Here is a 25,339-nt window from a genome sequence, read left to right on the forward strand (position 1 = left end):
TTTCCTATTTACAGCATAAGCTGACAGCGTATGACGTAACGAACGAACGGACACACTTTAAAACCGACTACATAGGCGAGCGTGTTAGCCGCGTTCCGAGTGAGTGCGAACTTTCATAACAGCTGCACGTTGGCACAAGGTTCTCGTTCGCTCATGGAGAGTTCGCCCCGCCCATCGGCTCAGCGTTCTCGTTGGGGCAGCGTACACTGCTGCCAACACACGTCCTTTCGCGCGCATCTTGTTGAAGCAACACCACAGTCACAACAGGGACGCGCTGCGCGCAAAACGGCTAACGTGCTTGCAAAGAAGCGGTGACGCTGATGTTGGCCGTAACAACGGGTCGCAACCAGTCTGCTTCGCTGAACATGCCGAAGATCGGGTCGCCGAGCACGAACGTCACGGCCACTGTGGTGAAGATTGTGATGGCTTTCACCAGAATCCCAGGGAGCACCTGCAGGAGCAGAAATTCTCAACATGAAAGACTAAGCAAGACTTAGCAAGACTAAGCAAGAAAGACTAAGCACCATGGATCTATCTACCTCTATATTGATACTGAGAGGTAGGTCTCTTATTTCCGCCTGTATTTTTTTGTCGCATTAGTCGGGTCTTTTTGGACTAGTAATTTTAACAGTTTATTGCTTTCTGTCCTGGCTGCCTATGAAATGATTAGAGAGCGTCTTGTGAAATAAGAGCATTCCCAGGTCCTGGCTTCAGCTGCAGGCTTTTCCGAGTCGCCCACGGCTGGTCACTTTCAGTATACTCTTGTCTCTTCTAGTAACTTCTAACACACGTAAATGTGCGTGAGAGCAACATTGTTGTATTAGAATGCGCTAAACTGGACAGGAAGTTACACTGATTCACGTGGCCGAGTTCTAGTCAGGAAATGAAAGCAATCTTCTGGCTGAGTGATCCACCTTTTTGCCGTTACAGCAGTCCACTGTTTTGTGCAAATTGATTGTTTACAAGTATTTGGTGCTCATCACCCAAGGAGACAAAAACGCGAGTCTTTCACGAGAAAAGAAAGCAACTGCGGTAATAAGTTTAATGATGAACGATATATGTAGAGGTCACGGGAAAAGTATGTACAAAACATATCTCATCACGAAGACAGTCAGAAGGGCAAGCCGCAATATGTTATAGAAATTATAAAAGTTTCTTGTTATAAAGCCAGTGGAGGCGAAGAGAGAGAGAGAAAGATGAAAAAAAGGAAGGCCGGGAGGTTAACCAGATATTAGCATCTGGTTTGCTACCCAGCACTGGGGAGGGGAAGTAGGGGCAAGAAAGAGGGTCTAGAGAGAGAGAGGGAGAGGGGAATAAAGAGGAGAAAAGAACGCACGTACACACACAAGATAAAAAACAACAAACACAGGGACGGCGCTCTGGTTACAATCGTTCAAAAAGGCCGGTCGATCGCAAGAAGCGCAGTAGCGCCTGCATGGCCTTCTTCTGCGACGTTGCGTTTGGTCGATGGCGTAGAATTCTTTCCTCTGACAAAGGCCGGTCATGCAACTTGTTCAGCGCGTTGCAAAAAGATAGTCGCTGTGCACTGTACAGCGGGCAGTCGCAAAAAATATGTCTAATTGTTTCTGCGTTTCCACAGTGGTCACAGGCTGCGGTGTCGGCCATCCCAATGCGGAAAGCATAGGCGTTGGTAAACGCAACGCCCAACCACAGTCTACACAAAAGGGTCGCGTCTGCTCGGCGAAGCCTTGATGGGGCTTGAAGACTTAATGTAGGGTCAGATGAGTGTAGTCGATCATGTTTGAAGTGTGGCTCATTCCATTGTGACGTGGTGCGTTGGCGAGCATGCAAACGGAGCTTCCGTGCAGCGTCGGTCCTAGAAAGCGGTAGTAACAGTTCATGGTCTTCTGCGTCGGCTGAGCCAATGCCACCTAAGTGGCTGAGCGGGCAGCTTGATCGGCCCGTTCATTGCCGATGATTCCGCAGTGACTTGGTAACCACTGAAAAGTGATTTGATGACCTTTCTCAGTTAGGTGGTGGATAACCTCTGCTATGTCTAGTGCCAGCTGTACGTGCGGCCCGCGGCGTAAAGCTGACAGTAGAGACTGCAGTGCCGCCTTCGAGTCGCAGAAAATAGTCCACTTGTGCATCGGTTGGTCATTGACGAAATGTAACGCTTTATGAAGGGCTGTCAGTTCTGCTGCCGTCGATGTTGTTGCGTGAGATGTCTTGAATTTAATTGTCGTAACCAACCTTGGTATCACTACTGCTCCGGTTGAGCTGTTCGGCAGCACAGATCCGCCAGTGCAGATTAAGGCACCATGGAGGAGTCCGAGGTCTTGCGGCAGGAGTGAAGGAAGTTGGTATTGATTCACCATGCGTGGTCACTGTTTGGCAGTAAGATGTGCGTGATCGGTCCGCTGGTAGAGAGGCTAGGTGATGGCGTGGAGTGCGAGCAAGATGTCGTAAGCAAAACAAGCCTACGAATGATACAAAGTGTACAGGCTCAAGCACTCCGGATTTGTCTAGGCTTGCCCCAGAGTGCATCAACAGTCGCGACTATAGCCATCGCAAGGGACCACCTCATCAAGACACACATTGAGGTTGAAGTGCTCAGTGGAGGCAAAATGATACCATATGGTCTACCACATTGCGGATGACAAGGAAGCTTACGTTGAAGGAATGGTGAACTATCCCTGCTTGGTGGTACTTGGTCGTTTCAACTGAAGTAGGAGCCCCAAAAGATCCTAAAGTACTATGCAATGTTTTTTTTTTGTTGTTGTTTTTTTCATTGGCAACCAGATGATGTACCAAACTACAGGTCCTGTGTTGAAATCGTTGAACACCTTAAGCGCAGCCACGTTAAGTACGCAATTCCTTGTGTGTATAATGCTTCACACTTTAGATTCTTTTTTTCTAATTCCTTCGGCCCTATTTTACGAGGCCAACTCACCAAGTCGGACACCTTCAGTCTTGCGTGCTCGTAAACAATGGCATTCGCCGGAGTCCCCACTGGCAGCATGAAGGCAAAGTTGCTGGTGAGAGTCGCCGGTATCATTAAGAGCAGTGGGTTTATGCGCAGGTCTTCAGCCTGGGAGGATAACAAAGAAGACAGTTAGTACGTGATGATTATATGGGGCAGAATATACTGGCAGATTTGTTTCAATGGCCCCTTGAAAGAAAGTGCTTACCTAGCCATAACCTATGTAACTCTATATGACTGGTGCAGCATGTTTTGCCACTTACGCAGTCAGCAGCGGCATTTTGCGCAAATATACCTTTTAACTTCGTCTTGTGGCAACATGCTACTTTTCGTTCTTCTGTAATCTGACATTCCTTATACTTCTGGCCATATTTTGGCCCTGACCCCTAACTCATAGCGTCACCCGGATTATGTGTTTCAAGAGATGGTGCTGAAAGCAATTACTGAAGCCAGTATTTGAATAAAGATGTTTACGCCGTGTTCCCGTGTTCGATAAGTGTTCTTATCGATATCTTGCTCTTTACATGTGGGTATAGATCTGAAGCTACCAAACGATATCTTGGTTCCTTCTGCAGTTCTAGATATCAGAAACCATAAAATTTCGCTCTTTTCGGGACTGTCAAGAACTACTGCACTAGATCATTTTCGCGTACTATGCGACAAACCAAGGAACGGACGGTATTTGCATGCGCTCACCAAAACTGCAAATACGGGCAGCAGAACCGTGACGGTGCCGGCATTGCTGACGAGCTCCGACATGAAGGAGCACAGGATGCTAAGGACACATCATGAGAACACCTGCAGGCAGGTGGGACATGTGACCCAGCTGTTGACCGAGCAGCAACGAAAGGCCAGAGACCTGCGAGCAAGAATGGAAACAAGCGTACGAATTAACATTTATCCACGACACACGTTTGACATATGTGCACTTTGCTTCAAGTATAAACAATATCATGTATGAAAAGTATCAAGTGCGAAAATTGCAACAGAAAGCTCGCACCCTCACTGTTCCTGTGAAAAACAATACGCACGACTTATATTATCCACGGCACAATCGGAGAGTTTGGTAAACATACATGAATAATGTGCCCATATAAGAAAGAGCAAGATGATAAATGTAACTCAATGTTCGAACTTCCCAAAGAACAAAGGATATCGAATGCTTGCGGTGATGAACATGGGTCAAAATAGAGATCTCGCTGGAGCCATTGCTATGACAAATATCACAGTTTCATCTCAAGGGCGAAGCATGAAGCAATGAATGAGATAGCAATAAATTGTACTGTTATACGAAGTAAGGCTAGCAGCTACGTCTTTTGGATCCAATCTCGCGTAACTCTACAAAACACTGGTGTAAGGGAGAGAAGCGGTTTTCGTCCAGTCTCTTCGCGTTGAGAGCACAGCACGTAGAAGGGTACACGAGCCGTTTGCTGATGCCTGTCGAGATAGCGCGCGCCCCAGCGATCGCGACCGCGCCCTTATAACCAAACTTCACAGTTGCTGCTCGAGCGACACAGCCCTCCCCTTCCCCTTCTCCTCCGGCTTCCTTTCATGCTCCTTCAAGACGGGCGGGTCGTTTCCTCTCTGCTTAAGCAGCAATCGACGGCAGACTTCGCACGCGGGGCGATGCTATCGCATGTGCCCTCCGTGCGACAGAGATAGGCCGGCTCGTTTCATCTGTGCTTCAGCCGCGTACGACGCCACCCCCCACCCCCCACCCTCGCGCGCTTTTGCCCACGGGTAGCACATACGATGCGCATGGTGATGTTATCGATTTGTACTTTATACAGAACATGGCGGTGATAGCGACGGCAAAAAACCCGTCGAGAGTGTCAATATAATTGCTATTGCAGTAAAAAAAAAAGTAAAAAAAAAACACGAGTATGAGCCACTTTTAGAGATATTAGCTGCCTGGAAAGGCCACGTTCATAATCTGTTATGTTGCAATGATGGTGCAGTTTTCTAGAGTGTCTCCGTAACAAACTTTTGCGGGATTGTTCTTCTTTCAAGCGTTTTTAAGGGTTTGGAGTCGGCGGTTACAATACCCTCATGGCTTCTGCGACAGCAAAGCCGCTGCCAATGAGCAGGATGACGCTCCACTGCAGCTTAGCCTGCACCACTGGCCACGTGACAAGTCCGGGACTCCTGGCTCCCTCGCACGGTCGGGCTGGAAGCATGAACAGCAGGACTACCGGGATCATGACCGCCGTCGCGTCCTTAGGTTTCCTGCACAATTCACAAGTTTAAGCTGTGCACTCCGAAAGAAAAAAAAATCATTTATGAAACCACTAAAAGACGGTCGGCATAGGCATCTGTGCTGTTCGTCTTTATACAGCTCTGTGGTGGCACTGTTTTTCAGAATGCCGATGAACGACCAATAAGCCCAACTTTGCAATATTATGATCTAGAGAAACATCATCAAATCATTGGACCTACACGCACAACTCTACTGAACTTTATTACTGCCTGCGAAGTATAACTGTTATGAACCAGTTTACCTAATACTGACGACTCGAGAGCACTTTGTGCAGCACTTTACGACTTCACCTCTCACTCATGGCTTTGATATGCATTGCCTTTATTGCATATACTGACCTCATTTCTTAGATTATAAACCATTTATCTTGCCCAACCTGAGCCTTGGCTTCAATGAGCTGTTCGTTAAGCACGCAGACGTGCGTGTAAGCGATACGAAGAGATGTAAAAATGAATTAAGGCAGCTTCGCGCTAGTGGTGCCAAGCCTGAAGGAAGTGCGGAGCTGGGCAGCCTTCTTTGTTTCTCTTCGGTTTTCTCTTCTTTCTTTCTTTCTTTCTTTCTTTCTTTCTTTCTTTCTTTCTTTCTTTCTTTCTTTCTTTAGATTTATTTCTGTTTTTCTTCCTATTTTTCCCCCTTTCTTTTTTTCTTTTTCTAGCTCGCTTCCTCTTTTTTCGATTTTATACGTGGTTTTGATTGTGTTACGCCAAGCGACGACAGCATACGACAGTCTAAAGTGCTCCGCACTTGGTATCATCATCAAGGCGCTCGAATAACAAGAGGAAGACGACTTCTCTTTGGCGCGAGCGCGCGCTCATTATGCAACCGATGGCTATGCTATGCGTGGTTTTGCCAGCGTTACGCCAAGCTACATGAGACGACGACAGCATACGATAGCTCGGGCCCCTAAAGTGCTCCGCACTTAAAAAATGCTGTAAAAACTTTTGCCTTGAAACACAAAGAAACAGAGGTGTGAGCGCTATTGCTGCGTGCGATGTCAGGACATACCTAATATACTGGTAAGAAGAGCGAGCACGTCGATGCGTTTTAGTGCTTGAGTACTTAAATTCATGTCTATGGTTGCGGCACACTGTTGCATGTTGCAGATTGTAATTTACTCACATGGATCCGAACAGTGTCGCCCAACCTCGAGCGAACATGGGGTCTCGGAACAGCCAGAGAAAAACCAGCAACGTGAAGAGCAGTAAGACTGCCACCTCGTGGAACCTGTGACGTGAAGATTAGAATGGCTAGCAATTTTATGGATGCTCTGAGAAGCGCGTTACTTCGTGGTTAGATGTCAAGGTAGGATCTTTGGTCACTTTCGTTAGAAAAATTGAGAAGTTGCTCTATATTAGAGAACGGAGGCCTTTAAAGTGTACTAAACAAAACACCCCGACTTCAAACAATCGTAGGCCTACCTTATCGGTCCGAGGGCAGCGTAGTTGCGACGAATGGCTCCCATAGCGGAGCTGCTGCTTTCTTTGTCAAGGTTCGGCCTGCAACATCCCGAAGTACATTCAAGTACATTCTTATCATATGAAAGTAAGACCGAACGTGGAAAACTATTACAGCGAAAGCTGTTATGAGATCACAACAGCCGATTTTGGTGGCCTAGTTAACCTCCACCGCCGCCGGTGTCTGTAACTGCTGCCGCGCGCAATGAGAAAAATATATCCGGGATCGAGCTGGTCCTCTGCGTGGCAGCCGAGTATTGTACCACAGAGCCACGCCGGTGCCTCGATGCAGACATTTGAGAGTTGGCTAATAATGCTCAGCACGTAAAGTTGCATTGAAAGAGGGCTTTTTTTTTGCTTCTAACATATGTCGATAAATTGCAACCTTGTGACATGTGAGCTGAAAATAAATATTATTTCTATTCCAGTTTTGTATGTCATTATTATCAGTTCGCCGAACCTTTCTCTTTGCCTGCGATCACTCACTCATCAATCACTGCCTCTCACTATCATTCACTCACTCGCGATCACTCACACCCACTAACCCACCCACTGCCTTTCTTCCATACTCACCTTTTACACCGGAAGAACACGGGCAGTATGGTAAAGTAGACAATGGTCGTGCTGATAACGGTGGCTGGTAGGGCGAAGAATAGCCAGAGTGCGTAGTCTACAGGGGCCCGTTCTGCGTACAAGCTGCAGTAAAAGATTGAAAAGACTGGTTGTTTGTGCTGTTTCATAGCTGATGGCACACAATGCCTCACTACAAATGGGTTTCCCCCACCACGTATAGCTACAAAACGGTAGCAGAGCGTGAAAGAAATTCATGAAAGCTCATGACGCAATTGTTTAAAGAAAACTCGCAGGGTCCCTTATGGATTCACCTAAGCCGACTCGAAGGCGAAAGCCATTTTCATCTCTTTCTTCACAGTCGATGTATTGATCCTCCCTCGCCCTCCTCCGAGATGTTTCTGCACCTAACGTGGTTTAGCACTGCCTCCGGGATCGGAGGCATTGCTAGCTTTCTGCGTCTGACCTGGTTTTGCAGTGGCTTTGTGATCGGCCCTCCTTCGACCAAGTGACGATGTCATGTGATGACGTCATCATGTGACATCACGTTATGTGAAATCACAGTGACGTCACGACGACGTCAAAACGACGTCACCAATTCTGGTGATCTGAGACGTCTCGATGACGTCATATGGTGACGCCATCACGTGATGATTTTTTGCGTCACTCGGGTTGACGCCGACGCCGCGGGACGCCGCCGGACGCTGAAGGTCAATTTTCGCGTTTAATGAGGCATCTAAGGCTTTCGCTTAATAAGCCATGCGCTCAATTTGGTATCAATAAAAAAAAATGAGGAGGCTATGGCGCGGCTCGCTTGCTTTGCAAAGTACTCACTCCTCAATGACAAACTTGAAGACGATGTTGGAGGCAGCACTAGTGATGGTCGTGATGGCGCCTGTGTTAGCTCCGTAGATCACGCTCAGGTAGAGCAGCACTCGAATACGGCGCTTCTGAGGCGCCTCACAGTGACTTTTCTTGGCGCATGTAGTGATCGGCAGCACGAGAACTGGCGACTTCTCGCTGAAATCAAAGAGCAGCGTGTTATACTTGTTAAACCGGGCTATGAACTTCGATACCATGCGTGCGCAAGCAAATAAGGTTTTATATATTTTATTTTTATCACAATTATTTGAGAATAATGCCAATCTTTTCAAGGATTATAACAGGGAAGGCGCAGGAAAATATAACACATTATTAAAACAATTTTAATTAATTGGACGAGATTATCACTGAAAACAATCATGAGAGAGATATGCTATGTAGCAAGGTCGACAGCTGGGCTAGTTGGTAAGGTTCCATAATATTTAAAGCAGCGCAAATGACGGGACGAGAGGACAGAAGTTGACACAACGAACGCTTACTCGCAACTGGCAGGTTTATTAGAAGAACCAAGAAAAAAGTCACAGTTTCGCCGCAAGGGCGAAGCAATGAGTGCGATAGCAAGAAACTAATGCTATACGAAGTGAGGCTCGCCAATGGATACTCTCAGTTTGAACAGCGCTCCTGTTGCAACGGCGGCCGAAGCAGCGAAGGAAACTAGCGTGCTTCAAGTGTTAAGCTGTGACACTTGATAGTTCGCGCTCATCTTCTGTTTGTTCGTTTAGCGGCGTCCCTTGAGCTCGAGTGACTTACGCTCCGTAACATGAGCGCGGATATCACGGTGAAAGCTCGAAACATCCCTCTTCCCCTCACCACGAGATAGCCGCGCGAGCAGACAGCGCAAAGGCGCAAATATAAGGAGAAGCGAGCGAGCTCGCCGACGACTTTTAGAGCCGCCCGTCGCGCTCCTCGCGCCATCTCGCTGGTAATGAAGAAACGCTTATAAGCGCCTCCCGTCTCTGAGTCCTGCCAGCGGTAAAGGGTGTGTATATAACGCTCGCCGTTAGCCACCTGAAGGATCTGCGCTTTCTGGCGCAGTGGTTAGCGCCACGCGTTGCGGAACTATAGGTCGCTGGTTCGATTGCGCGCTTCGAAAGCTTTTTCTGAATTATTTTTCTTTGGGACTTTGATATATATATATATATATATACTTATACATATACGGTGCATGACGGCGGCGACGGCGACGGCGAAATTCAGCCGAGACTGTCCATATAATTGCTATCGCAATAAAAGAAAACATACAGAAAGGTGACCCAAGTGATCTGTGCAAACGCCGCCACGTGGGGATCATGCTAGACGGAAGACTGCGTACCGATCGTTGTTTCTAGGTTCTTTTTCTTGCCTTTGTGCATGTTAGCATGATCCCCACGTGGCGGCGTTTGTACAGATCAATTGGGTCACCTTAGTGTATGTTTTCTTTTTCTTGGTTCTTGTAATAAACCTGCCAGTTGCGAGTAAGCGTTCGTTGTGTCAACTTCTGTCCTCTCATCCCGTCATTTACGCTGCTTTAAATATTATAGATATGCTATGCTTTTGCAACGTGGCTTAGGATCAGAACTTCTAGATTACTATTAGAACGCATTATTAAAAGAATTTTGAGAACAACAAACTAATCGGAGAGTTCGTCATTAAAAATAATTCTAAAAGACAAAAGCTTTACATTATTAACATGACAGCGGGTTTATTTACTTTACAACGACATTATCTATATATGCCTGCATATCTCTCGTGTGTTGTTCAAATCTCATTTCTGTTATGGGCCTTTCTAATAAACGTCACATTACTTCTACCGGCTGTGATACCGGATCAGCCAATGTGCTGTGTTCGCTCACCGAGGTTTCAAGCGTCGTAAATAACCTAAAATAATATTAAAGCTCGAGGCAAGCTTCTTTAATAATACCTTCAGTGATATCTGTACAAACTTAGAAGACAAGTTATAGTGCTACAACGTTTTCAAAGTGGTACTCGTGCGTTGGAGGGATGATGATGACTAGGAGGAGGAGGTGAAGGAGGAGGAAGAAGGGAAGGAAAGGCAGGGAGATCAACACGATGCGCGTTCGGTTAGCTACCCTACTTTGGGGGAAAGAGATTAAGGGGTGAAAAGAAAGAAAGAACACAAGGGAAATTAGCGATCAAGTACGTGTCAGGTTGAGAAAATCACTATCAACAAAGTGTAATCTTTAGGCTTCCATTTGTCAAGGTGGGAGCCGACAGGTGGAAACAAAAAGTGCGGATAGGTTGAACGAGAAGGATCAGCATCTTTGTAGCTTCCCATTGGCTCTCCCTTTGTAGATTGAGCACTTTGGACGAAATAATGTGTTTTACCACCCGATCTGTTCGTCTTCTTAAATACAACTATTTCTGTTGCATATGACACAATACTTGCATGGCAATCAGGTATAAACACGACAGGATAAAATGGATAGCAGTAACGTTCGCAGTATGTTGAAGTCGAGAAGGGCACCTGCATGTCGCTCACGAGATTATATGGACAGGATAGAAGTTCAGGGGAAGATAAGGGCCTGAAGAAATGAGAAATATTTGACTCCAGTGACATTTCCTGTCCAACGATTCCTTATCTCTACTAGATTATATAGTCGCTTATATCGCAAGTCTGCGTAATAAACATGCCAGATATATTCGTCTCCTCTTACATGTTCATTTTATTATATTATTGCAATAGCAATTATATGGACACTCTCGGCTGGTTTTTGCCGTCGGCGTCGCCGTCCTCTCGCGTATATATATATATATATATATATATATATATATATATATATATATATATATATATATATAAGCCACATAGAAAATAAATTCAGAAAAACTTTCCGGCGCGCGTAATCGAACGGGCGACCTCTCGCTCCGCAGCGCGCGGCGTTAGACGGCTAGGCCACGAGAAATAAGGCTGCTAACGGCGAGCTATTTATATACACTATTTACGTCAGCATGCTTTCTTAGTCACCACCGGGATGGTGCGAAGTGCGCGCGGGGGCGCGCTTTAAAGATCGTCGCCCCGCTCCTGCGAACGCAGATGATGCTCTTCGCCCTACAGGGCGTGGTCGCCTTCGTACGCTTATCTCGAGAAAGAAGGGGGCGGGCGGGAGGTGGAGCGGGGGGTTGTATGTCTTGTGCTTTCCCCGCGATATCCGCGCTGTAGTCGCAGAGCGTACGAAGGTCACTTCGCTCGCTGCAGCGGCCGCGTTTGCGAAAGGAGAGCGCTGTTCAAACAGAAATAAGTAACAACTGTGACAGTTAGTTCGCGCTCGTCCTGTGTGTATCTGTTCATTCGTTTAGTGCGTCCTGCTTTATGTTTGAGCTGTGCGCTTCAAGTGTCGAGCTGTGACGCACGTTAGTTCGCGCTCGTCCTGTGTGCGTTCTTTTCGTGCGTCCTTTGGGATCGAGTGACGCGCTGGCAATATCGAGCTGCTTTCCGTTCTTCGTGTTACATTACAATTTGTTACTATCGCATTCATTGCTTCGCCGTTGCGGCGAAACTGTGACTTTTTATTCATGATTACACTGGTTTTGCCTGGCTATGAAGCCGAGGCAAAGCCGTCATGCTTTTTTTTTAACGCGATAGCGTTAAAGAGCTCGTATCGCAGAAATTGCGCTGTCGGCGTCGGGGCCGTTGGTTGTGAGCGAAAAATCATCATGTCCGTGACCGAAAAATCGAGAAAGCTGCAAATAAAATAAATAATAAAAATGTTGGGTCCGAATGAGAATCGAACCCAGGCCGTCTGCGTGGCAAGCAGGTGTTCTACCACACAGCCACGCCTCTGCTTGGAGCTGCACTGAAAGTAACTTTCATGCTTCCCAAAAATACGCGTCCTGTATACAGGTGTCACAGTACGAGATGTAATATCGCAGTAGTATTGCGTGGTACAAGTGTACATTGCCATAGGGCGTCACACCATGCCAATATCATAACGACTTCGTGGTTTAAAGACAGCCACCCATTACAAAAGGCGCACACATTAGTGCGCGTATTCCCTTAAGACCACGTAGTGGGTGCATCGCAACTTCGAAGAAGTTTCTCGCGCATAATTGCTCCTGGTTTAAAGCATGCTACCCATTACATAAGGCACACGCCTTAGTGGGCGCATTCTGTTAAACCCTCGTAGTGTTCGAACTGCGCAGTAGGAACAGAATATCGCTATCGCGTTCAGCTCTTAAAGGCGAAGCTTAAGCGTCCCCCAATTTTTCTGTTATAGAAAATTGTTTCGGTCTGTAGTAGAATATTTGATCCCATGATCAGGGTGTGCGAGTCATAATGGCGATTGTCACGAAACGGGCGCAGCACCGCGGCCGCGCCGCGAAGCACTCTATCCGATACCTGGCCTCCGAGATGGGCTCAGACTGTGCGTTGCCGGAGCTAATCGCGCTCGATCCGCGCGTGCGGTTACCAAAACCTGCAGCGTCTGCTGCGTAAATCACTAGAAGAGGGCTTGTCCTTCTTTGATGATTGTCAAATCCGCGGTGAAAAAAAATTTTCCGAAACAATGCTGCGTGCCGTTCTGCACATTCGCAAGGTACGTACATAAGCCATGAGGTATCATTTCGTCGTTTCCCTACATTGCCAGCTAGCGAAGCGAATAGGAGGACGCTATACTATATCGCTCACAAACTGCGGATAGGTGTGCAAGCAGATACTCATCAAGTAAATATAAACAAAAACTTTGACGCACCTTTTCTGGTGAGAGAACAGGACGGCGTTTCTGTTGACCACGGCGCTCTTGTCGTGTTGATCAGTCAGACCTTCGGTCAATAACAGAATTTACGACAAAAGTTGTTGACATGGAATTAAAAAAAGAATCATTGACCTATTATTGCAGAGTATGTTGCCTGCTTGCCCAACGGTATTAACAGACCATGGCGCCATGTCGTTCAGTGTTATATTTATGAAAAGAGGCTGGTTCAGAGGGGCTAAACGTTTGTCATGGTTGGTCTGAGAAAAATACCGCGGGAGCCTGCACTTACCGCTTCTCAATTCAGAAAGCCACATGATTATTAATTTTGACTACCCTGGAAATTAATTTCGCTTCAGCAAATTTCAATCCCGACCCTAATGAAATCAGTTTCTGCAAGTGAGAATCGATCCTGCCGCGAGTATTTCGTTGCAAACTTCACTTTTCACTTAGGTTTTTTTTAGATGCGAAGTATCTTAAGGCCGAGCTCAATCCGGTGGTGTGCGGCGTGACCACCCTTACTGCGCATGCGCATACCCTCTCCACACACCTCCTCTCCACTCACCCTCTCCCCTTCCCCTCTCCCATACCCTTCTCCTCTCCCCCTTTCCACTCTTCCTCTGAAACGCGGGCTAGACATGCCGAAATTCTCTCCTGCGCAACGCCGCGATGAGCTCGAGCGCATGCGAGTCCCCTCCCCTTCTCTCTCCTCTCCTACGCTGCCCCCCTCTCGCCCGCCTGTCGACCGCGTTCCCCGCTCGCCCTGTGAGAATTAACGGCCAGGCTAGATGGAAGATACGACGCGCGTAGCGTCCCTCTTCGCGTTCCACGACGAAGGTCGGTAGCATGCCCAACGAACGCCAACGGAACGCGATCGTGCAAGTGCTCCGGCTTCGCATCGCCTCATGGTCCCCTTTAGCGGGAGATGGTGTAATTTTTTTATGTGCCGAGACTCGTCTGTGATTGTCAATGTAAGCGAATATCCGAATGCTTCTATAGAGCTGTTCGCTTTATTACAGGAACCATGCACTTAAAGGCGTGTATCCATTGCCGTAATGATATATACGTAGGTACGTTTGTACATTATGTAATTCCGCAGAGCAAATCTGCAGCAGTAGTCCAGGTGTATAACACCTGGATCTCAAAGAACTTTAGTAGCTGGCAATCAGCGGCGAACGTGCCCAGCACTTTTATTGCGCGGGTGCACAACCTTGTGAATCGACGAAATTGTGCTATAGGCTGTGAAAATCTAGCTTCTGACCACCACTTCCGACCAATGACAACGAAAATGACCACGATAATGGGAGAAATGGACAAATAAAGCAGTTATTTTAATCAAAGAAAAGACAAATGATCTTCGCTGGAGTCTAATTTTAGCTCCGGAGAAGCAGTACATAACTTGAACAATACGTCTATATAGTTAAGTCAGACTGATGGCGGGAGGATCGGTACATTGGTTGCTGAGCATAACTATCCTGGTTCAATTCGCAGCTGCTGTGAACCGCTTCCGTTTAAGGTGAAACAGGTTTCTTTTTTTTTTCTCATGGGTTTAACATTCAACACGCTAAAAATTTTATAATGCTAAAAGCAATCCGAGACCCTCTGCTAAGGTTGTCCCTGGCAGGCCATAGGTATCAATGGGAAGTCAAGCCCCAATATTCACATGATATCTCTGCGTTTTGAACGATGTTATGAGCTCAGGCATGTACCTTGTGCTTCCTCTACGGTAGCGCCTTCTTTTAAAAGATCGGATGGCCCCTCCTGCAGAAGCTCTTGCAGCAGTGAGTCAACCACAGGCATCATCATTGCTGTGATGGCCACGTTGTTGATCCATATTGATAGGAACATGGAGATGAACATGAGCCCGAACACCAACCTGCGTGATTCGTGGTCGCGTCCCGCAGGGCGTTATCAATGACTATGTACTATCAGATCAATGTTTTCATTGTTTCTAGCTAGCTTTTTAGCCAAACTGAAAGAAGTCCGAGGGGTAAAATGGTTCTCAGGTATTCGTCCACTCAGCGTAACTTTCACGGCATGTGCTCCTATCGAAGAATCTCATAGCACATATGCCAATATAAAATAATCTCGTATGTACATATTAGCATGCCATTAGTTGTCACAAGGACAGTATAGGTTGAAAGCTTATACAACAGAAGAGGCCTGTAGAGCTAGAACTTTGGCTTCCTAAGCACTGTGACCATATGAGAACATCTTTCTCGTATGCACAAATTCTTAGGGATAGATACAAGGAAATGGAAACAAACGTATGAAGAAGCAAGTTGTTTGCTCACGTATTTATGCCGGTTCCTAGTAGACAGAGCGTCTTGAGGGCGATTCTTTGGTGTAAATGCGAATGCTCAATAGCGATAGCCATGATCAATGTGCCTACGAACATAATATTCGTGTCCTGAAAGTGCGTAAGAAAAGAATAGGAAGCAGGCTATAACATCACGTCATTGTTTCGTGGACAACATCAGAAAGGAGCAGCAGCGGTGCGAAAAATTTGAACACAAGGGCCAGCAATAAAGATCGTCCACCATACATACATGCTTTTTTTCTTTTAAGTCTTCAACGCTATAGTATCCGACTATAACTTTGGCCCTTGAAAGAACATAACATTATTAAATTTCAAAAGTTAAAACATTACCTCTCACCATAGGCGTGCGCAAGGTTCACCATTACGGGGGGGGGGGGGCAAGATTTACCACAGCTCCCCCCCCCCACCCGAGTGGTCGAGTCCAAAAAAAAAAAAGAATAAACGAGCTTAGAATTTGATGAAAAAATTAAAATTAAGCGATGACACGCTTTTCACAACGGCCTGCCTTTGGTCCCGGGCTTTCTGGGAGGAAAGCTGAAAAATAGACGTACCCGGAATGCAACATAAGGTGTCCTTGGCCTCCATTATCGTCAAAAACCTGCATTGTCATAACTCAGCACTTTAAACAATTACGGGACAGGTCAGACTGAGCAGAGGTCTGGGGCAGACTTGGCGCCATCCTTTGATGACTAAAGGGGCCCTAAAACATTTTTCCAAGTTATCGTGAAATTAACTTACTATCGGAGTTTATTGCATCACGAAGCGGCTGCTGCAATTTTTTTAGAATCCTTCAAGTACGAGCGGAGTTATAGAGATTTGTCGGACGCTGTAAGGGATCTCTCTCTCCTTTCGAACCAGCGAGCGCGCTGAAAGCTTCACAGATGAGTGGGGGATGAAAGGGAGCACTTTCTTTTCTTGTTTTCTTCGAACGCGCGCGCGGTCAACGTATAAACGTTGCGTGCGGCTCACTTACCTGCGACGTGCCGGGGCGCGGGCACGTCGCGACATTCCGCGGCGGCCACGGTAACTATGCAGCTCGCGATGTTCAAATCAGCCAATTTCGGCATCTTTTGGGTATGTGACGCAGTTGATTGGGGTATACGGCATCATATGTTGAGGAAAGAGCGATCGATTTCAACCTGATTTTGAACTTTAATTGTAAATTCTTTGCCGCGTGCTGCGCTATAATATTTGGCTGGCATGTTATCAGGAGCCTCGACTAACGATCGGCAGCCTTTTCTGACCACGCTCAAAAAGTGCTGCAGGGCCTCTTTAAAGGGGGCGGCCACCCCCTCTGTCTCTCCTTTGCGCGCGCCTATGCCTGTCACTCAAATCTGGTAAATAATGTATTAGGTCTGTTGTTCTGAATAGAACGCCTCTGAGCTTACGTTCATGTACAGCTGGCAGGTTCTTTCTGTGGTGAGTACTCCGAGCATCGGGAACAATACGATGGGGATGAGCGATGTCGCTCCCAGTGGGATGGGCTCCACGATCCAATAGAGACCCACAACGCCGACTACGTAGGCGCAGTGTGATTTCTAAAGAGCGAGAAAGAAAAAATGAAGAAGTGATGTAGAACACAGGAACAGATAGTACACAATTTATTTTATTATGGGTTTTCTTTTTTTTTCTGCAAACCTCTCTTCAGCTCAGTATGGTTGTTTCAGTAGTGCGCGACTGTTGTCTGGTTCACCTAGAACAGAGGCACGGTAGCTACATAAAAAAGTGCTTTTTTATGTAGTGGCCATGACAGGGGTATCAAGCTCACCTCAGCTAGCGGGCCGCAATCACGAAATTTAGCCTCCCGATGGGTCGGTATGGTGCAGATTAAAGCGATGGGGGGGGGGGGGGCGACAACATGTCAGCTAACGTTGCCATTTGACAGAAGGCCTTTCCATAACTCATATATGGGTCATTTCTGAAGAGTATTTGACGTTCTGTTCCGAGAAACATATCGACACTGATCCCGAGAATGACTACAATAATGAAATCTGGACGCCCATTCTGAAATATAGAGCTTTTGTTCCACGGTTAGATTTTAACACATGGTGACCTGATGGGGTGCCTCACGAAAAAAAATCCTGGTGTAGCTTGCACTATAGTGGGGCAAGATCATGATCATGAGCGTACTTATAAGGAAAGGCTTTTTGTTTGGTAGATTGCCTGCCAGTTTTTTATCATTTCACCAATAGCACATTTGTTGAGACGTGGATAAATAATTACACAAGCACGGGCACCCGAGGCTGCGTATCTATTGAAATATCCTCAAAAAGATTACACCTAGCAGCGGTATTCTTTACATCTCGAATTATTCTTGATTGTAATGCCTGCGTAACGATTATTATCAATCTCTTCTTGAAATATTGTAAACACTTCTTTTCTGTATTGACTCCTCAATCCTGTTATGACCTCGAACTGAGGCTATCAACCTTTACACATAAAAATAAAATAAATAGCAACCACTGCAAGAAGGCGAGAACCGAAGGAGTCCAAGCTATATCACTATGGTCGCTTTGTTTTGAATAACTTTATCCTGTCACTCCGCTCAAGCTCTTTTAGCTCGACAAGGCGGAACCGCAGCTCTGTGGCCATATAAAGAAACCCGAAAGGTGCAATGTGCTCCACGCGCGCTTTTATCTCTTTAATGCCTTTTTCCCTCTCGCAAACACTCAAGCCTAAAGAAAACAACTTTACTGCTCTTACACGTGTACGGATGCTTGATGACGGCACACTCAGCACGAAGACGGCATTGTGCTGTTGACCCTGCTGCTGACAATGAACGATAACGAACGTTTGAATTTGGGGAGATTTGGCTTCACCTTGCCAAATTTAGGTGAAAAAGCTGTGCCTCTATTATCAAATCAGGCCATACACGAGTTTTTCAACATTTTTTAGCTAGAGCGAACGAAAGAAAAGCTCAGGCCTCACAAAACCAAATATATATATATATATATTTATATATATATATATATATATATATATATATATATATATATATATATATATAATGTCCGTGCAGTTCTTCAACATCAGCGGAAATGAGAAATGATCGCAGGTTATAAATGACGCACGTTCCAATTATACGTATATTACGTCATATTTTACGAGGACATAAAAATGCACCTGAACACCATAGTCGATAAAATATAAACAACGGTATAAAAAAGTGTTTATCTTTCGCATTTCCACCTAGTACGTTGGCCCCAATTTGGTGATGTCACACTACAACATTATCTCGCAACACGCTCCTTCTCAGTAACATCTTTATGCATTACATATTTTGTTTGACTTGTGTACGACGCGGACCCACTACGGGGATTGGCCAGAAACCGGCCGCGATTTGCTGTTGTTGTATAACGGGTAAAATATGGCATGCACCCACGATGAAGGAACGGTCCGGGGACAGTATTTTTTCAACTCCTTGATAAAGGTTCACCATGGAAACAACACGAAATGAGTGGACGTCGGATAATGGACACCAAATTTGAACATTAAATGCTGCGGTACTCGCATCAAATAGTGCTGCATTTATTCATTTGAAGTCCTTTTACCAGCTTTTGGCTCGTTTGCCTTGTTGCAGAACCTTCTAAACAAGAAAAAGGCTGTACACAGGCGATGTCTTCTTTCTCTTCAATCGGTACTTTTAAAGCGAAGTTTTCTTTGCCTATTCTCTCTGGTACTTCCTGTCTTTCGTTTCTGTGTCATCTCGAGTAGCACTGTGGTAGGAATCCTGGCCATGCTAGCTGAGATACGGAGGAGCCTTGGTGGCTGACCACTGTGTCGTGAATTTTAGTGGAAAAAAAGTTAAGTCAGCTTGGCACTATTGGTGTCAAGCCTAAAGGAAGTGCGATGCTGGGCGGCCATCTTTGTTTCTCTTTATTTTACTCTTTTTATCTCTCTCTCTCATCTATCTGTCTGTTTTTCTGCCTTCTTGATCTCTCTTATTTATCTCTCTCTCTTTCTATATATATATATATATATATATATAGAAAGAGAGAGAGAGGGATAAAATTTTTCTTTCTATTTCCCGCTCCTTTCTTTCTCGTTCTTACCTTTCTCTCTCGCTCTCTGTATTTCTCTGTTTCTTTCTATGCTATGCTTTACTCTCTCCCTTCCTCATATCTCGCCTCCTCACCCTAACTTCCCTTTTCCACCCCCTTGGTATATTATACTATACAAGGCTATGTTATGCTCTGCTAGCGGCGCGGGCCTGGATCCACCAACGATCCGCCTTCGGATCGTGGGTACGCGGGCTCGAATCCCGCCTCTTCAAGAAATTGTTTTCACCAAGAATTCCTCTTTTTTTTCTTAGTTATTTCTCTCTTTCTTTTTCTCCATTTCTTTCTCCTTCTTCCTGTACTCGTTCTCTCAGCCATAAGAGCTATTCCATCCCACACCGGACAAATGGACGTGCGTGTTCTGGGAGGGAAGTAGAAGATGAATAGGAGGACGAGCGTAGCGCGTGCCGGTTCATGATTGGTCGTTTTCTGCTGGCGGATTACAACCAACGGCTGTCATAAAGAGCTCCGCTGCTAAAAACTGCGATCTTTATTTGCACTTCCTCGCTAAGAGTCGGCTTCGAAAGCCAATTTTGAAACCATTCCTCGTTTTTTTTTTTTTTTTTTTTGGGGGGGGGGTCAAATATGCAGTGACACGCGTACAGAATGAGGACGAAACAAGCGGAAAAACAGGTAGACAGCTTTTCTAATACACCTGTACTGCGGAGGGGCATGTGAACGGACGTATTGGCAAATCTGTGCAGCGTTCTTTAATGCAACACTGCGTTCATGTTCAGGGCTGCGACAGGTGTGTCATCGCAGCCCTAAGTTTTCAGCTTTGCTGACACAGAAATTTGCATGAATAGCTAAGAAAAGAATCCGCTAATAGCTATGATGTTGCTTGTAAAGGTAATAATGGCTTGACCTGATCTCCTTGGTCGTTGTGGAAGAATTTCTTCCTTCGTTTTAGTCAATCTTTCCACAAACTTCTTTGCTGCAGTTTTGTTGCGGTGAGCTATTTGCGACACAACTCGAAGTAAAGTATTTCTAGGACAATATATTGGGCAAGTTATTTGGTTTGCTTAGCTGTTTACTTATTATAAAACATGGCCCTTTTGAAGGCTTTAATAAGTATTTCTTACTTATTCTATCATCTTTGCTACATATCAATATACTAACGTAAAGAAAAAGAAGCGTGCTTTCCGAAGACATAGATTTTAAGCACATGTGGTACGGTACTTGGTGTTACGCAATAATATTTGTGAAAAACAAAGTTTGCTAAAAAGCTGCACATAGTATTTTTTTGCAATGTTACGCTGATAAACACAAATCCAAAATAGTGTCATTTATATAAAATGTTCCAACGTTGATTACCTACAGCGCGTAAAAACTTTTATGTTCTATAATTGATCAGGGACCTGACCGACGAAACAATGTTTTGCTGTCTTATTTTCCAATTTCCGGCAGATGTCGCCTATACTGCGTAGAGCATGAAACTGCTGAGCTAGTGGCAGGACACCTGCGTCGTCAGCTGTAGACATAATATTGCGAACACGTCTACATTTCAATCACCACGACAAGCCATTCAACCTCAAATGAACATAATAACAAAACTCGCCGCCTAACAGTGGCCTGGCTAGTTTTGTGGGCCGCGCCATCCAAGTTGAAATCTCATGGCATGACACTGTGCGCACTTAGCGCTGCAAGTAGCACTTAAATAACCTCATGAGCAGGCAGCAGAATTGCGAGACTGAAGAAGAATAAATTGCCTAAAGAACTAAAGTTTGCCGCTCCTAATCATGCAGATAAACAAGCCGCGATACGATATCGGGCATGGCGTTCGTGCGCAACCCGTTCATTCCGATCACTGGCATTAAGGGTGTGGCATTGTCCACACGCATTAAGGGTGTGGACATAAAATAATTAACGCAACATCGAGCGGACGATCTAGATATCTTAAACATCGTAACCTAGAGCCGGTCGCAGAACAGTATCTATAGTTATGATGGATTTTCCGTCATTATATTTCACTGCCTCCACAGATCGGTATGTCTCCCAACTGGTGCCCTCCTTTCAGCGTGCGTGTGTGAGCTCACAACGTTCAAATATATACTTAGCCAAAAACGCTACGTCCAAGAACAACTGCCCCTGTAACTGTCGGCGGCGTCGGCGTCAACCCGAGTGATGCAAAAAAAAAAATCACGTGATGACGTCATCATATGACGCCGTAATGACGTCACAGGTCGCCAGAACTTGTGACATCACTCGCTTGGTCAAAGGTGGGCCGATCCCGGAGGCACTGCATTACCACGTCAGATGCAGAAGGTTTCCAATGCCTCCCATTCCGGAGGCAGGCAGTGGGCGGGGTACCAATACAATCGGCTGAGAAGAAAAAGATGGCTATCGCCTTCGAGTCGTCTTAGGCAAATGCATAACGGACCATGTGACTTTTCTTTCCTCGATGAGCAGTACATCAAAATCCAGCGAAAATTCGTCTGCTGAGAAAGGGAAAAGAAACTTTAATTATGTAATAACGTCTGCGCGGCTCAATCTTGGGTTGTGCCCTCCGGTAGGGCCCCACCGGCGTCCGCGGTCTAACCAGCCTGGTCTATGGTACCCAGTTGGCTTTCCGAGTTCAGTTCTGAGAGTCCAGCTCTCAACACTACGCTGTGAGTGTTTGTTTTGTGACTACTGGTGAGACCACTCTGTCTGAGCGGCCGGTGCATTGGTGTGTTATGTGCGCAAGTGTCGCAGTGTGTTCGTTACACCACGGACAAGTCCTGGTTGCGTATTTCTCTGTAAAGATGGCGTGTAAGTAACCGCCGAGGTAGTCTAGTGGTTACGGTGCCTGACTGCTAACCCGATAGTCTCAGGATCCAATCCCGGCCGCGGCGGTCGCATTTTGATGGAGGAAAATGCTAAAGTGCCGCGGTCCTAGATTTAGGTGCACGTTAAAGAACCCACAGTGGTTGGAATTTCCAGACTCCTCTGCTGCGGCGTCTCTCATAATCATACCGTTGTTTTGGGGGTGTCAAACCCCAATAATTATTATTATCATGGCGTGTACGCGGGATAGATGATAGTGCGCGTTGGTTTGCAGGCGGCGCCAGTCCCTATATATATACTGTTGCCTGTTGAGGCTTTTGTAGCGGATAAAAAACTTGGTAGAGAACTGGGACGTCAACAGTTTCTTGTAACCAACTGTAACATCTAATATCTATAGACCCTGTTATGCACCTTGTTCTGTAGGATATTTTTTACCGTGTTTCCACAGTTTCCGGAATTTTTTACTCATTTGAAATTTCCAGAAGTGCTATCTATATTTTGCAGCGTATCCCATATCTGCCGCTAGGATGCGTTCCCGTTAGCCATCTGTTCCAGCGACGAAACAGCAGCGCGTTCTGTGGACGCGCGACTTTGCAATCTCTGGAGCCATCGTATCCACCGAGCTCAACATGAAAGGGAATTATTGTAAGAAATGGCATCAGTGAACTAGTTCGCTAACTTCGTATATTTTTGCGAGATGAAGGTGTGAAAATTCCCCCGTTCTTTAACTTTGAGTAACGTCGAGTGTTTATGTGGTGTCATTGTCATGAACAAACAGCAGTTTAAAATCGCGCGTTTGCATGCCTGTACATATATACGTGTGCTGTTTTTGAAAATTAAAACCAGTTGGAAATCACGCTTGTCCCCGTTTATCGCCTCTTTCTCCGTTCTTCGCCTAGGTGCGCGTCGTCATACATCATGGACCGCTATATTGTATAGCGATGCCTTTTACTATGCTAATGCATTTTCATACTTTTCGCGCTTAACCAATGGTCAGAGAAACGGTGCGCCCACGTTATCAACGGGATCAAACGGCCGTGAGCAGTGGATTATAATACTAGCATATAATGAAGCAAACAGCATGTTTCAAAACACCTACCGTGGATAAACACCATTAGCCTGGTCGCATACATTGCGTGTAAATCACGTTCGCACAACTTCGAGAGCGAATGCTGCTCTAAAATCTGCTAAGAATCTTGGCTGCAGCAATATATACTTAATAATAATTTCTGGTGTTTTACATGCCAAAATCACGACATGATTTTGAAGAACGCCGTAGTGGAAGGCTCCGGAAATTTCGACCACTACGGTTCTTTGACGCGCACCTACAGGTCTAAGTACACGGGTTTCGCCTCCGTCGAAAATGTGACCTCCGCACCCGGTGTCGAAACCCTTGTCCTTCGGGTCAGCAGCCGAGCACCGTAACTAATGTTCCATCGCGGCGGCTGGCTCCAGTTACATGCACCATGGAGCAGAGCTGCTGGTGCTTTGTACGAAGGCGCTCGTAACGTCCCTCAGCGACACCGACCTCTATCAAATACTATATTGTTACGTGAGCGAAGAGACGCCTGGTCAACGAGGCATGCAGATAAGATATATTTTAAAACAGCGGTTGCAGCGCTGACCGGCTGTCCTGAGAGCCCGAGCAGCGACAGCTCTTCTTCTTACTCGTTGGGCGCACACGCGCATAGTCCCAGACACTAGAAATATGCATGTAGGAATAATATACTTGTTACGTGTTCTTGTGTACGCTGTGTGTCCGTGTGTAAGCTTGAGACACGAATGCGTCGATTCAAAAGTTATGCCGTCTTCATCTGTGCCCGTAACGGAACATCTTGCGGTTGAATTTTTTGTTGGAAAGAAATTTGGCCCAATCATGAATTTAGAGGCAGAGGAGAAAATAAACAAAAACGAAAACAAGGAAGGGAAATGTAGGAACGAGTGTCTGCTCTCTACCCGACAATGCGAGTTGTGATGTGTCCATCCACTACCCCCTTAACCATTTCTTTTTATGCTTATACGGATACTGTAATACTCTTCGCTCATTTATCCGTTAGCCCATGAGACTCGCGCAGTCCTCGTTCACTTGTAGGGGCGTCTAGTTCCCCCGTGTGGTGATAACCGAGAATGATACCCCGCATTTTCTCAGGCACCCGGTTTGAACAGATACAACAGCTTCTCTCGTTGCGTTTTAACGCACAGTGACGGTGGGTCGAGGTCTTGCGTGGTAGCTGCGTCTTGGTTTCGATTGATTGTCAGATTGCTGAGATTACCAAAACCTAGGCTTCCTAGTAGACAAGCCCTGGAAAAAAGTCCGGCTTCTTATAGGGCTAAGTTAATTCTTATCGCTTACCACAAACAAACCACACTGTGGGTAAGAGAATGGGGACTAGAAAGAAAGACAGAGAGCCTTATTCCAGGCATTTTATTTGCACAGGTGGCCGACCAATGACAAAGAATACTTGCGAACGGAAGTCTTTGGGAATTCAACACTTTGTAGTAGCACTAAGCATAAGACCAGGAAACCAATTCTAATGTCCTTTAAATAATTGTTTCTACATACAACTCTTAAGTCAGGTAGCTATATTAATAGAAAGTTGGTGAGGGTATGCGAAGAATGCGTTTAAAAGAATTCACTAGACCTTAAAGTGAAGTCTTCATTCTTCTCCTGATTTTAGGCACTCACGTAGCGACGTCAGTGTATAGTCCCGTTGACTGCAGCTTTATGTATCAAGACCTAGTTGTGTTGTCTACTTCACAACATGGTTATAATAAGACAAAATCAGATGCAAAGAAACGTAGAAGAAGGGCCAACTCACCACGTGGTCTTCCATGTACAACAGGGGGAGCAGCAAGAGCGGAATGGCGACCATCAGGATTCTCCTCCAAAGCCGAACCGCCGGCAGAAGAGTCTTCTTCCAGTTCATCATTGTGGGCTCGACGATCTGCAAAGGTTGCAAGCAGAAGTCGGAGCACAGCCTCCACTGGAGCAGTTCACCTGCATCCGAAGACGCGTATGTACCGGCTAAGCGGAACCTCCGAACAAGTACGCCATGGTTTATGGTGCCGAAAGACGCTGAGACAGTATGACGCACAACATGGTCCCGCTGTTGATAAAGAGGGCCGTCGCGCCGCGAAAACCGTAAAGAAATGTACACGATGACCGAAGAGCACACGCTGATACGAACCCGCATGCGTGAGATGCCTCGTGTTCTGCCAGCACGTGTAAACTCTCTTTCGCTCTCTCTTTTCACGTGAACTCTTCTTTAACGATGATCGCACGTGGAAACAAACGGGCTGTAAGGCCTGTGAGAGGGCAACATATCTTACGGTGTACAAAACACACTCGCTGAGAGCACGAAACCAAACTCCACTTGAAGACTCAATGGCATCTCTCTCT

At 46.0% G+C, this 25,339-nt stretch overlaps 2 protein-coding genes across 2 annotated transcripts; both read right to left on the bottom strand.

The window, feature by feature from the left end:
* On the bottom strand, positions 1-3,798 carry LOC119388694 (solute carrier family 13 member 5-like). The gene is made up of 3 exons (XM_037656136.1): positions 3,641-3,798; positions 2,915-3,052; positions 1-451 (listed from the first exon to the last, which is right to left on the bottom strand). Exons 1-3 carry the CDS (start codon positions 3,701-3,703, stop codon positions 290-292), a joined length of 363 nt encoding a protein of 120 aa, XP_037512064.1. The 5' UTR covers positions 3,704-3,798; the 3' UTR covers positions 1-289.
* Positions 3,720-24,967, bottom strand: LOC119389231 (protein I'm not dead yet-like). Its single transcript, XM_037656436.1, has 11 exons — positions 24,759-24,967; positions 16,504-16,653; positions 15,090-15,205; positions 14,505-14,671; positions 12,796-12,865; positions 8,060-8,245; positions 7,229-7,351; positions 6,620-6,697; positions 6,321-6,425; positions 4,990-5,170; positions 3,720-3,803 (listed from the first exon to the last, which is right to left on the bottom strand). The coding sequence occupies exons 1-11, from the start codon at positions 24,867-24,869 to the stop codon at positions 3,720-3,722; spliced, it is 1,371 nt and encodes a 456-aa protein (XP_037512364.1). The 5' UTR covers positions 24,870-24,967.
* Between the last annotated feature and the right edge of the window lie 372 nt (positions 24,968-25,339).

This window comes from Rhipicephalus sanguineus, chromosome 4, assembly GCF_013339695.2.
Source record: "Rhipicephalus sanguineus isolate Rsan-2018 chromosome 4, BIME_Rsan_1.4, whole genome shotgun sequence".
Lineage (NCBI taxonomy): Eukaryota > Metazoa > Arthropoda > Arachnida > Ixodida > Ixodidae > Rhipicephalus > Rhipicephalus sanguineus.

Excerpts from the sequence above, each read along its gene's own strand:
- LOC119388694 (XM_037656136.1), bottom strand. The coding sequence starts at position 3,703 with ATGTCGGAGCTCGTCAGCAATGCCGGCACCGTCACGGTTCTGCTGCCC. Across the intron at positions 3,053-3,640 it reads TGCCCGTATTTGCAGTTTTG|GCTGAAGACCTGCGCATAAA; the intron begins GTGAGCGCATGC and ends TTATCCTCCCAG. Across the intron at positions 452-2,914 it reads GACTGAAGGTGTCCGACTTG|GTGCTCCCTGGGATTCTGGT; the intron begins GTGAGTTGGCCT and ends CTGCTCCTGCAG.
- LOC119389231 (XM_037656436.1), bottom strand. The coding sequence starts at position 24,869 with ATGATGAACTGGAAGAAGACTCTTCTGCCGGCGGTTCGGCTTTGGAGG. Across the intron at positions 16,654-24,758 it reads TGTACATGGAAGACCACGTG|AAATCACACTGCGCCTACGT; the intron begins GTGAGTTGGCCC and ends CTCGCTCTTTAG. Across the intron at positions 5,171-6,320 it reads GCGACACTGTTCGGATCCAT|GAAACCTAAGGACGCGACGG; the intron begins GTGAGTAAATTA and ends TGAATTGTGCAG.